The sequence below is a fragment of the Hoplias malabaricus genome, chromosome 1, assembly GCF_029633855.1.
Source record: "Hoplias malabaricus isolate fHopMal1 chromosome 1, fHopMal1.hap1, whole genome shotgun sequence".
Taxonomy (NCBI): Eukaryota; Metazoa; Chordata; class Actinopteri; order Characiformes; family Erythrinidae; genus Hoplias; species Hoplias malabaricus.
Window position 1 is genome coordinate 80,181,594 of NC_089800.1, and position 13,937 is coordinate 80,195,530.

At 43.9% G+C, this 13,937-nt stretch overlaps 1 protein-coding gene across 1 annotated transcript in view; it reads left to right on the forward strand.

Annotated features, from left to right (window-relative positions):
* The first annotated feature begins 224 nt into the window (after positions 1-224).
* The window catches only part of ccdc88c (coiled-coil domain containing 88C), a 62,537-nt gene continuing 48,824 nt past the window's right edge, over positions 225-13,937 (forward strand). The window contains exons 1-3 of the mRNA XM_066674770.1: positions 225-987; positions 4,553-4,653; positions 7,634-7,742. Coding sequence (XP_066530867.1) covers positions 928-987; positions 4,553-4,653; positions 7,634-7,742 — 270 coding nt within the window. The 5' untranslated portion in view covers positions 225-927. The remainder of the gene's footprint in view (positions 988-4,552; positions 4,654-7,633; positions 7,743-13,937) is intronic.

Genomic DNA, 13,937 nt, shown 5'->3' on the forward strand with positions numbered 1-13,937 from the left:
CAACAACCTAAACTACTCCTTTTTAAATAGCTTTACATATCCTATATTGAAAAAGCATCATTGTTTTTTCCCAACCAATCAAATGCCCACCAACGATTACGTCATCCTATCGCCTGTGCCCATAGGTCCTTTTTCTAACTGAAGGCTACATGGATTAGGGCGCCATTGGTTACCTCCCCTCTCTTCAGCGGTGGTGGTGGTCGTCTCGTTATGGAACAGCAGAGGGCGCTATTGAGCTGAAAGGTGTGCCCATGTGTTCAGTGGCGTGTAATATAATTGAATAGTATTGGGGCTGCTACTTGACGTAATATTGAATGATCCCTGTGACTTGCTCATTGGTTGATACCTCCGCCCCGTTGGGCGCAGGGCTCGATGCTGATTGGTTGCTGCGGATGTCATTGTGCTCCGAGCGCAGGTTGAAGCTGGGCAACAAAGTAACGCAGTGAAGCGCGAGGAGACGGGGGCAGCGCGGACTCGGTGGACTTTACTCGCTCGAGGCCAGAACTTTCTCCTCACAGCCGGGGACTTCGGTGGATGTCTGTTGTTTTTGGAAAAGTTGGGACGAACTTCTGGACCCTGCTTGTGTCTTCTTTAGTCTGCGGTGGTTTTTATAACGTTGGTGTGTTCGTACTTTGTCCCCCAGTCTGTGCTCGTGTTTCTGGAGGAGGAGGAGGAGCTGAGGACGGAAAGCACCGGGCGTTTTTAAAATCGCGCTATGCACTTTTTGGAGAGAAAGCACCTCCTGCGTGGACGACTGTTCTCACCATGTTTCTCTCTTTAGCTCCTGGCTTTATTCCGGGTGACCACCTCCAAAGCGGCATTGTTCTCCAGCGTGGAGCCTCTAACCTTTAGGAATGTGTCCACCACACTTTGGGAATTAAACTTGAAGTCCTCAACCGCTTCTGGAGCTTCTCACACGTCCACAAAATGGATATCACTGTGTCTGAGCTGATGTCCAACTTCATGGAGTCCCCTCTGGTGGTTTGGGTAAGTGTGGTTGGAGTCAGACCCAGGCTGAGAACATGGCACCTGCTGTTTTCTGCTCAGCTCCTCGCCCTGGTTTCCCACCGAGACCTAAATCGTGGAGAACCCAGGGTGGAGGGGCTGTGTGAGGCTCTGAATCCGAGCCCAGCAGACCTCAAGACCTTTCTTCACTGTGTGTTTCTCTGTTGAAGTGTAGGTGTGGAAGGAGCAGGTGAGGTCTTGATGCTGACTATAAATCAGTTTAGCCTTTTAAGGAAGCTCAACACTGTGTGCCCAAAAGGTTCTAGAAGGTTTAACCAAAGTTAAAGCACAGATTTCACAGACAAAATCATTGCCACCACAATGGGACCATGTGGAGCAGCTGCACATGAGCCTAAACTCCCCAAGCCTGGGATTAGAAGTCCGTGAAGGGTTATGAAATTCACCAGCACTTCTCTGTAGTGGAGCACCATCCACTCACTTTGGAATAAGTTTTAAAGTAAAAAAAAACAAAAACAAAAAAACACATCAGCAGTAAACCAGTCATTTTCAAGTGGCTGGTTGCCATCAAACACTCACAGCAATGTCTAGAGTAGAGCTGTTCCAGAAAGACAAGAGGCCGTTACTGCAGAGAAGTTGGTCAAACTTATGGTTTTAGTAGGAATCTGCACAAATATATCTACAAACATTTGATTAAATAGGATCTGTGTCTAAACGGCTATGGAACTTTGTTGTGAGAGTTTGGTTGCAGCTAGGAGAACAGGAGTGAGGTCAGGGATGACCTAGAGTAATGGGCATAAGCCTTAGGCACTGAAGATGATCTTTTTATTCTCAATAAGAATGGGGCTTGTATGAAATAAGATAAAATTACATTTTAAAAACAAAAAAATATATATGAACACAGTAAAAGTAAATTGATTTCATTTTTCTTTTCTAAAAAGTAGAATCTGTTGTGAGCGAGTGAAGGACAGACTGCTTCCAGATGTTCTCTGATCGTATGGATTTGTTAAATCTACAGCACACTTCATTTAACCCAATGGAGTATTTATTAACTGTTAAAACTAGGGGCTGGACGTTGACCTCAAATAACACGACCCTCACCAGGATGGGGTGGAAAGGGTTAAACACGTTTTCACACACAGTATCTCACTCATTGGAATAATGGGGGTTATTCTAATTATAGGGATTTTTGAGTAAATAAACTCTGCTGAGATAGAAATATAGCTTTTTTTTCACAGTACTGAACCTCACTAATAATGGATTAGAAATGCCATTCCAACTCTAACCAAAGCAGTAGAGCTCAGCAGTGTGGTGCTGCTGTTAATGGTGACCACAGTGAGACTGCTCAAGTGTCGCATTGGATAGTACTTTTGTGTGGATTGTATGCCGTTGATATCATCTGTCATCAGCTACTTTTAGACTCTTTAGCATCTTGAGGCAGAGTCCAGCGGCAGACTCCTACATTACTGGGAGGCCCTGCTACATTGTGTGGATGGCTCTGTGTGTGTTGAGTGTACGGCTGTGGCAACTCGCTGAGATTGAGTGAAACCTGCGGAACTTCCCATGACCCCCACCACCCAGGCCCTGCGTCCTGTTTGGCTGACCACCCTGCTGCTTTCTCCTGTATCCTCCTGCCTTTGTGTTTCTATGTAATAATTCACCTCCTCAGAGACACACTCCTCTCACATGAAAGGCCTCGTCACTGCCATGGTGCCTGCTAAAAGACCACCAACATTTAGTCAAAGTTCAACCCTGGCACAATTAATACATAACAGTTTTATCACAGATAATAGTGAATGTTTTCCACACTTCTGTGTTTAACAGAATGGGAGTTCAGTGTGTTTTAGGGTTATTTTTGTATTTATTTTTTGGAGCTGGAGCTGTATCTATTAACGTTGTGGTCAGCTAAACATTCATTCACTCATTATCTGTAACCCTTATCCAGTTCAGGGTCACGGTGTGTCCAGAGCCTACCTGGAATCATTGGGCGCAAGGCAGGAATACACCCTGGAGGGGGCGCCAGTCCTTCACGGGGCAACACACACTCACACATTCCCTCACACACACACACCTACAGACACTTTTTTTTGAGTCGCCAATCCACTTACCAATTTGTGTTTTTGGACTGTGGGAGGAAACCCACGCAGACACGGGGAGAACTTCAGCAAAACATAAGATAGCTAATAAACCTGTCTGTCCATTATTGAAAAAATGTAATGTAAAGATGTAATGACCTTTAGTTTTACGGATGATTGAGATTTTAGTACAAAATTATAATTTATTGGCCTTGTTTTAAACCAAATATCATACTGGCCCACATTCACCAGACCTGTGTAGAACCAAATCTCAGCGCACACAGATATATACACACTGAAGCTGATTCGTCAACTGCGCTCAAATATCTGCCCGTTTCCACCACTCTGTGAATGAATACAACTTTAATAAACTAGGGCCAGTGTGTGTGGGATGACCACATGAGACCTACCAGTGTGATCACAGCTGTTTATAGTGGGTCTTAGTATAAATAATTACGTGTTTCGTGCTTCGTTACGAGTAAGAGGCCGACGTTTTGGTGTAATTGTGCTATAACTTGCTGGAATAAGTGCACCACGTTCATGTTGTTTATGCTGCAAATGTGTCAGTTCCAGTCGTGCATCTCTTAAAATGTTCCTGAGAAGATCTGATAAGACTCAAATGTGCTTAAGTTATCTTCTTTATGGAGAGGTGCAGGATGTGCCGTCTGATGTTAGAGGTTGTGTTTATGGGCGACTTATAATAGGTGTTCCAATACGTTTGTTGTTTTTACTTAGAATTGTGACTTGAATTCAAACAAATAGTATTTAAAACAACAATAAAATAATAAGGGCGGCATGGTGGCGCAGCAGGTAGTGTCGCAGTCACACAGCTCCAGGGACCTGGAGGTTGTGGGTTCAATTCCTGCTCCGGGTGACTGTCTGTGAGGAGTTGGTGTGTTCTCCCTGTGTCCGCGTGGGTTTCCTCCGGGTGCTCCGGTTTCCTCCCACAGTCCAAAAAACACACGTTGCAGGTGTATTGGCGACTCAAAAGTGTCCGTAGTGTGTGTGTGTGTCTGTGTTGCCCTGTGAAGGACTGACGCCCCGTCCAGGGTGTATTCCCGCCTTGCGCCCAATGATTCCAGGTAGGCTCTGGACCCACCACGACCCTGAACTGGATAAGGGTTACAGATAATGAATGAATAAAATAAATAAATAAAAATGAAATATTAATACTCGCTAACATCAAATCCCGTCTGTAAGTCGTTACAAATCCCCGTCTGTAGGGTTATCCCCAAGAACAGAACGAACCCATTAGCTTTTTCCTGATGGAGCTCAGAACGAACGCAGCGCCCAATAAACTCTTCACTTTTCACCCTTCTTTGTTTTTAGGTTATTTTTTTGTTGAATAAAATGCAAATTGATGTTTTTACTACGATTTAAACTACCTTTAAACTTACAAAAGAGTGGGAGAATGTTGGAATCACGGTTCTACATTTTAAAACACATTTCTACTGTAATACTATACAATCATACAATGCTTTCCTTCTGTACCTAACCCTCTCTTCTGTTTACAGGTGAAGACCTTTGGGCCTTTGGCCTCTAACTCTGACGACAAGCTCTCCATGTTCATGGAGCTGGTGGACGGGGTCTTCCTGCACAAGATCATGACCCACATGTGAGTGGTCTCGACAACAGAGTGTAGCGTGTCTGTGTCTGCGCATGGTTTAATCTTGCAGCTGTTGTATGTAAGGCTCGTTGCTCTCAAAAACCACATCCTATCCCCCTCTTTTATCATATCAAACTGTGCAGAGGCATTTTCGGTGCTTTCACACGTCACCAGACTGTCGGTCTTCGTTCCTAATGTGCTCTTAAGCTCAGACACTCTTATGGTTTGATTTCTCAGTCTCTTCAGTGTGTGATAACCTCCGTCTGCCCGGTGCCGTGGAGGGAAGTTAGGGGTGAGCTTCTCAAAGAGGCACAGCCAGGATTATAAGTCGTTGCCAGTTCAGCTTTTCTGACTGAAACTGACTTCTCTGAGGTTTCCGTTTGCTCTGCTGTAACCACAGACGTAGAGAGTGTGTATAAAAAGAGGGACACAGGTGGAGTTCAGAGTCTCAGTCTTCAGAGGCAGCGTTTGTGAAGTTATGAGAAACTTTGACAGAGCTCTTCTTCTGAAAGTGGCTCTGCAAACAAACCCCCGTTTAGTCATAAATGGTAGTGTAGTGTGATTTCCTGTTGTTGCACACTTGTCAGCGATAATATATTTTTTTTATAAATATAATACGGCTTTGATCTCTGATCACCGGCCACTTCTGGTATTCCAGGTAATGCTTGTGTGATTTTATGAAATCCCTACTGCACCTTATTAAATCTGTAGGTGCTCTGCCCTCCTCAGTTCTCCACAGAACCCAAGATGGAAAAAGCCTATAACTCAAAACACATTGTTTTTTAGACTAATCTGCTTATTTAACAGCGTTCCTTGTAAACCGTGGCTTTTAAAGCCGTCCTAGACTGGGCCGTAAAGATGGTTCAATAGCAGAAACGTGAACTTTTATGTGGCTCATCAGCTAAAACACTTTGTGAACTGTTTCTTTGGTCTTGCCCCTGGAGCTGAGAGTAATGTAGAGGAGACATAAAGGAGCCCTGTCCCCAGTCGTCCTCGGGGAGGCTCCGGATCGCACAAGTCTATCCATCATTTTAAAAATGTCCTATGGTTTGGGTGGATTTCCTTAATTCAGGCCTCGACGTGGCTGCAATGACAGGTTATAGATTTAATTCATGTAATAGTCCTGGCTTATCTAAAGGTCTGAAAACTCATGCCCTCTCTGACTCTCATTTTCTCTATCTCTCTCACTCACTTGCTTTCATTTTCTCTCTCTCTCTCTCTCTCTCTCTCTCTGTCTCTCTCTCTCACTCACTCACACACGTGTAGCAGACTGAAATTGCTCCACTGTTCCACTTTTAAACTTCATAAGAGCAGTACACTTTAATAGTGCACGTGTCAGCTGTGTGAATTAGCTTTGTCCACTAGTTGTTTTGTTGAGATTTTCAAGCAGTGATTCTACATTGTTCTTATGCATTAATGAATGAATTTAACTCCTTATCTAACAGTCTGTTCCCATTTCTGCATCTTTAAACTTGTAGGACAATGGTTTGCGTCTGTTACAGAAAGTTTAAGTAGTAGTTGTGATTATTGTTATAAAGCTGTAGCTTTAAAACACACATTAGTTTTTGATGTTAAAGTGCCAGCTCAGTTCTCTCTGTTTCTCTCTTTCTCACTCTCACTCATCTCAGTATCTGTCTTGTTTTGCTCCTCCCAGCTGTGCTAACTGTAGTGCCCCTCACTAACCCTGCCCCCCACACAGTGATGTCCTTTAACCCACTTCCCCCACACTGCCCACTCCTCCTCTTCATTAATGAGAAGCTTTAAAAACAGTCCTTCTTCAGACAAAGGAAATATTTTCTTCATAATGGGGGCTGCGTGCGAGGATGGGGCAAAATCCCCCCGTCAGATTAGCGTAGGACACGTGTGACTGTGTTATGCATGAGTTCCTCTCAGACTTTGTGTGCGTCTTTGTCTGCCCTCTGTTGCCTGCTCTGATTTCCTGTTCCAATATGTTGTGTCAAATAGCGTGTGAATGTAACTTTGTGATGAGAGAGACGGAGGGAGAGATGGAAACAGGGAGCATGTGTAGAGCTCAGGGCACAGTGTAGTACAATGTTGGACATGGTTAAAAAGTCCCTGCTACTAACTTATCCCATCTGACAGATGGCCTTTATGTGCCCCCTATCCATTCTCCACCCTAAACACACCCCGTCCTCTCTGTCTCTGTGGCTGTAAAATGGTTCTGAAGGTGAATCCCATGGCTGTGCTCCTGCCCTGAGGGCTACACAAAACATTTGAAGTCGACAGCGGTGTTGAAAAATGGTCACTTGCTCTTAACCAGGGTTCTTTCACAGGCCGGTAGGAGTTGTGAGGCAGGCTGGCAGGATTTGCATGCCAGGCTCACAAAGCAAATGGAAATGAGGGAGGACAAATAACGCCTGTGCGGGAGCTCCAACGTTCGTGTGGTGGAGTCTGTACACTGAGCAACACACACACACACACCAGAGCCTGTGAATTTAAATTTAAAATCTCCTATACTCTTCTGGTTGGGGGTGCTATATGGCTTTATGTGAAAGTTTCTCTAAATTGAAGTTAAAGGAACAGTAGGTAATTTTCTGACAGTTGCAGACTCTAATTCATTTTTACAGCACTGTCCAGAAATCACAAGGGACATGGAGGAAGCGGGGGTGTTTTTTTTTATACCCTCCACCAAAAATGTACATAATGTGGTTTCTAAAGTACTGAACCTGAAGTAGCAACAGCAGAGGCTCTATTCTCTCTTTTATAGCTCAGTGGTGCCTCAGAACAATTTTGAAACTGTAATTTTAATGTAAATGTATTACCTAGTGTTCCTTTTAATAAAATGAAAAATATTTTCTAAACTTCCTGCTTTTCCAGAGTGCGGTAATTACACCGGCAACTATCCGACACATTTAAAATCCTTTATAATGCTGATATCTTAATGATCTCTTTCCAGTTTCGGACCTTTGTCCGATTTGTGAATAGTGGGGATAGTGTTTGATTCTAAAGTGGACTCTCTTTCCAACAGAGACCCAAATCCCACGAACCACAGGGTGAACAAGCAGGTGAACAACGACATTAACCTGAGGATCCAGAACCTCAGCACGGTCATCAAACACATCAAAAACTACTACCAGGTAAGATAAGATAAACGCATCACTCTCCTGAGCGGTGTGTCACCTCCTGAATAGTCTCTCACTCTGTCGAGGTTAGATTACACCTCGTCTGTTAGCGTGCTAATGCTATTAATACCAGTGCTATTGAAAGAGCGGCGGTGTTACTGTTATTACTCAACATTACATCTCCTCATTACAGGTCGTAAACTCTCACAGAAGAAACAGAGACGTCTTAAAGTGGTTGAGGGTGGTCTCTGAGCTTTACGAGTTGGTTCTGATGTTGATGATAGGAGTCAGAGTGAGTCAGGGAGAGATAAAAGAGGGAGTTTGGCAAAGGGATTTTTAGAATGAGTGCAGCAGCTCCGTCCCGCAGAGTAATGCATGGTTTCTGAGGAAAAACATTTCTAGGAATCCTGTGTAATTTTGTGGGTTGGTTTTTATAATCTAGCCGCCTCTGGGTTGGTCCTGGGCAATGCCTCAGCCTTAAAGTAGCTGTTTGCCTTGTTTTGAGACCCTGACTCACTGCTGACCGCTCTCTCCCAGCAATCCTTTAACTCTATACTTTCTCAACACAACTTCTGCAGAAGAACTCTAAATCTGTGCCAATGCTGGGCCTGTTTTATTTCCGTGGATATGAGCATGGACGTCTAACTACATTCACTGTAGCACATGTCCTTACCTCCACACACTTATGTATTTATTCTTTTCTGAGTGTTTAAATATTCCACTGTTTAAAGGCAGCATAGAATATTCTGAGAACTGCTGTTGTCACAGCAAAACAAACCCCCATTTGTTGTTCATTCAGAAAAGACTTTTATGAATATTTTAAAGTGGAACGCTGTGTTTAAGTAAGAACCCGGCTGTATATAGTTGGTGGCTAAAGTTGAATTAGTCTTTAAGTTTTTATTCACAATTTGAATTACTACAAAAACACAGAGAGCTGTTTAGTTCTTTAGCACTTTCGTTCTGTGTTTACTTTCATGTATTTAAGTCTCCTGAATTTTGAGTAAGTTCCACCTTAAGTAATGTAACTGTAACAGCAAAAATAAGTCAGTATTCTACTATAAAGCAGGATTTCTGTTAGCCACTTAACTTAAGCCTAATATTAAGGACTGTCCAATAGGAATTTCCCTCAGCTGTGTTCCTATTGGATAGGCTTAATGTTGGGCTAAAATCATGTCTACATTTCGACATCCTGCTTAAGAGCACCCCCTTGAGGAGTGATATTTATAGAACAAAGTCTATCCACCAGCCACACTCCTGAATGAGAGAGAGCCAGTGCCAGTTCAAACCGAGACCCATAGTTTGTTCCCCGTGTACTGAGCCAGGGCTACGTATGAACACCAGAGCTTTTTTCCAGCACAAACATAGCGTCAAATGGTGAGCAAACATTCTCTACATTTTATAAAACATTTTCGCATTAAAGTCGTGAACATCACCTTTAACTACATTAGTGGGTAAAGGAATCTGGTGCTCTGTAATTTGTCTCTCCGCTTATTTTGGGGATTTCGTTATTTATTTTTAAACAAAGGATCCACAAAGCGACAAATACTGGTCCAGACCTAAGCTGCTCTGCAGAGATGTACAGCAGCTCTAGAAGTGACTCACTGCCTCTGCTGGCTCACCTTCTTCCCATGGTCCGTCCTAGGGGCTTCTCTTCCCCAAGTCAGCGCCATGCACGCACCAGCTGTCCACATGATAGACAAGAGAACGTGCTCCATCAAACCAGGCCACTTTCTTCCACTGCTCCATGGTCCAGTTCTGATGCTTACAGGCCCAGTGTAGGTGCTTTAAGCAGTGGACCGGGGTTCAGCATGGGATCTCCTTTTAATGCTACGCTTTCAGGTTTGATGCTGATTATAATATCAACATTTGTCTCGTGTTTAAATTAAAGGCCAGCCTAAGTTTGCAGTTTGAGATTTGGGTGAAGGCACAGCTTCAGAAAATCAACATCTGGGGTTCTGGAGTGGGTCATTTCTCTCCTGATCAAGAACAGATGTGTTGTCTTAGCTTATGTTAATCACACCCCCATGGATCCTGGCCTGCAGGTTGTGACTGGGGGGGGATGGGTGGGTGTAATTTGATAAACAAAGACACCCCCTAAGGAGCTGTTTGGAGGATTTCCGGACGGTGGTCAGCAGAAACACTTAGCTTTCGTGATGCATTAGTGCTTTCACTGTAGATTAGGGTCTGTTTTTATTTTCCTTGTGGTTGTTTGACCCTGACACTCTCTCTCTCTGGTTCTCTCTCTCTCTGGTTCTCTCTCTCTCTCTCTCTCTCTCTCTCTCTCTCTCTCTCACGTGTAGAGCAGACACAGAATGAACCACCATCCAAATAAAACTTATATTGTAGGACTCCTGGATGTTAAACAGGGAGAAAGGAGACTGTTAAAGTATGCAAAGCAACAGATGAACCACAGTCTTTAATTGCACAACTACAAAGTGCTCCTGTGTGGTCAGTGGATCTGTTCAGATGGTCAGTGGCGTGGAAACAAAGAGGACGTTTTAATTTTATGGCCGATTTGGTGTGTGTGTAAGAGGGATTGATTGTAAAATGATTGTTGTGGTATCTGTGTTGAATGTGACGCATCGCTGTGCTCTCCAATATTCAGCCCTACTTTCACCCCATCGGAACAGATCGACTTGTTTGCATTCCACTCCTGCGATGTGAGATTGACCTTGAAATCTGACCAGATCGATGTGATAGATTTGTTCCAGATCCCTGCAGTAATGCAGTGTCCATAGTTTTCTGCTTCACCCTGTGGCCTCCGTGTTCCTGTTCCTCTTCGCTACTGTGGCTGAGCGCTGTAGTCCGTGGCTCTCGAAGGACAGGTGAAGAGTTGAGAAAGGCACCAAACCACCCACAACCCCACTCAGGTTTCTGATTTCAGTTTACGAAAATTATAATGTGTGGCATGGTGGCGCAGCAGGTAGTGTCACAGTCACACAGCTCCAGGGACCTGGAGGTTGTGGGTTCAATTCCCGCTCCAGGTGACTGTCTGTGAGGAGTTGGTGTGTTCTCCCCGTGTCCACATGGGTTTCCTCCAGGTGCTCCGGTTTCCTCCCACAGTCCAAAAACAGACATTGGTAGGTGGATTGGCGACTCAAAAGTGAGCGTAGGTGTGAGTGAATGTGTGTGTTGCCTTGTGAAGGACTGGCGCCCCCTCCAGGGTGTATTCCCACCTTGCGCCCAATGATTCCAGGTAGGCTCTGGACCCACCGTGACCCTGAATTGGATAAGCACTTACAGATAATGAATGAATGAAATGAAAAATTATAATGTGACGATGTGTCTGAATTCATTTGGCATCACATTTAAAAAAAGTAAAGATGAGTTCAAATTAAAGAAGGGTGAGTGAAGTGCTGGGAGAATAAGGGACATGTTTTATATTTTATTGCATTTCTGTTTACTGTCTGTTTGCCTCGTTGGGGATTAGGACTGAACGATAAACTCTTGTAGTGTTAGTTCTATCACGGGTTATCAACTACAACATCTTAAAAGGGTTTAAATGGGGGGCTTTTAAATTCTGTATCAGAGTTGGACCAATCAGTAGCAGCCGGACACTTGCCGTGGACATGGTCACAGTCCCAACTGACTGACCTTATGGAGCTCTATATCCAGAGCTCAGAATTAATGCCATATGTTCTTGGTCTTGTTCATAAACCCAGGCCTAGACCTTCGTTTAAAAAAATAATTAGAATTTAACACTGGTTACAAACACAATTATTACAGAGATTATCCCAACATCTTTCAGCCTTAAAGGGGTTTATTTATATATTTATTGATGTATGGGCTTACATTATGTTCAGTTCAAAACCAACAAACCTGCATTATATTAAAAAATCAACCAAACCAGGGCACACATCTGTGCAACCAGATGTGCTGTGCAGATGCTGCTGCTGACCTCCACTTTGGTGTAAAGTCCACCCTTGCTGCCTCAGTTCCCAACTGTGAAGAGAGGAGAGGCTCGTCAGAGCAGGTCTCTCGATGACTATCATGCTGCTGGGTGTTATAACCGGCCTCTGAAAACATGTCACAGAGCAGCCATTAATCGTTGTGATGGGTCCAGGAGGCCTGGGAGATAAGCCGTGGGTGGAGCCTGCTCTTTCATGTCTGTGTTTTTGTGGGTAAATGTTACCCTAAGATCCTAATTTGGTCCTTAACCAGGACAATGTTGTTACTGAGAGAGTGACGATGGCGGTGATGATGGAGCCGTTGAGCTGCTTTTGTGTTATGAGTGTCACCAATTTGTGTTTGTGAGTGTGTGTGTGTGCCAGGAATATATCACATTGTGGGGACTTGTCTTCCTTCTGGGGGCCACCAGCTTGTCCTCACAAAATAAAACATTGCATTTAGAGGTGAAGACATGTTTTAATGCTGGTTTAAAGCTAGTAATGTTTGTGGAATATGTTGATAGTAATTCTCCACAAAATGAATGGAAGTCTGTGTATGTCTGGAATGTCCCCACTATTCACAGATACTTGAGATTTTTTTTGTGTGTGGGTTTCAGTTATACAGGAAACATTACAGATAAAACATGATGATGCCAAACTGACAAGTACTACTGAGTAACCTCAGCTGGCTTTTATTACTTTATTATAGCCCTGCAATCTCTCACACACATTCACACTCACTCACTGACCTGAGTCCGAAAATAGGTCTTGCACAAGGTTTGGACCTCAAAGTATAGTTTTAGTTTTAAGTTGGCAGCCTGTATTGTTTAAAAAAAAATAATAAATTATCTATTTCTTCAAAGGTGTTTGGAGAGAATGAGAATCGGGAAACGTGAGAGGATTTAGAGAGCAAACTGTTGGGGTGAAAAAACTGTGGCCAACAACAGCTAAAAGCTCCAAAGCTTGTGTGAACACAGCCTCTTTTCTGGGTGAGATGCTGCGGTTTATTAAATAATAAACTGAATGCTGGATGATGTGTGATTTACCCGTCCTCAGATGCGTCTCTCAGTCTGGACACTTCTGAAAGCAGTTTCTGAAACTCTCCTCCACATGAACAAAAACAAATCGGATACGCATCAGGGAGTACGATTGAGCTCAGAGTTGTTTATGTATAGGATAAAACACAATGGTGCCACTCGGTGGATTTAGGTTTTATTATTTTTTTTGTGCATTAGTGTTTTATCTGTTCTGGGAGATTAAATTGTTGATCTTAATTTTGTTTTAATGGTAAAAAAGAGGTTCAAGGGCATGCCTGATCATCTTAAAGGAACACTATGTAAGATTTGACATTTTTGTACCTGTCCTCCCCCTACAATTGTCGAGTGTATTTTACTTTTTCAGCACTGTTCTGAAATTGAGGAGTGTGGCTGGGGGTGGTTTCTGCCCTCCTTCAAAAGTTACATAGTGCATTTTCCACAGTGCTGAGGCTGGGGTAGCAACAGCAGAGCCTCCAGCTCCAGCAAAGCCTCGTAAAGCTCAGTGAAGCATCAAAATGATTTTGAAGCTTTAATTTTAAAGTATAAATACTGTTACTGCTTCTTTAAATATCTTGATGGAAAACTACAGTTTCTGAAGTTGTACGTACGTGCTTGTGACCTGCTTGTTGTACGTCAAATGCTGCTGGTTTTAAAGTGAACACAAACACAGTGGGTATTAGGTCAGGGCTGTCGTGACATTCCAGATTAAGCCTAACTTCAAAACGTAATGCTGCAATTATTAATTCATCCAGCTTAGCCTGGCTGCAGACCTAAACCTAAAGCTTCTGGCACATTTGGTGGCTTAATAAACGCAGACTAGCACTGCCCCAGATTTCCTGAGGAATTGTAAACATGTGCCACCCCAGACTGGGATGATCCCAGCGCTGACAACACGCCGAGCCCTAGGTCAGAGGCCCGGCCCTGGCAGTCGGATTCATGGACAGGGATCATCTCTCAGTCTACATTCTCCCCTTTAACCCTCCCACCCCCAAAAATTAGATTAGCTCCACAGTGGCTCCATGCTCAATCACCAGAAAGTGTCCTGTCAGACAGGCTGAGGTTCAGGCCACAGGGACAATGGGGCCTCCAGGGGGGAGGGGAGCCATGCTGGATCCTCCCAGTCTATTGTCTGGAGAGAGAGAGAGTTGGAGTCTGTGTGTGTGTGTATAAGGCTGAGCTGCTGTATACTGACTCCTCTCTGATCTGAGCACAGGGGGATGTGGCCTTTCTAGGGCCCTTGGTCCGAGTCTGAGTGTAATGAACTGGACCACACTCACTCAGTGTAA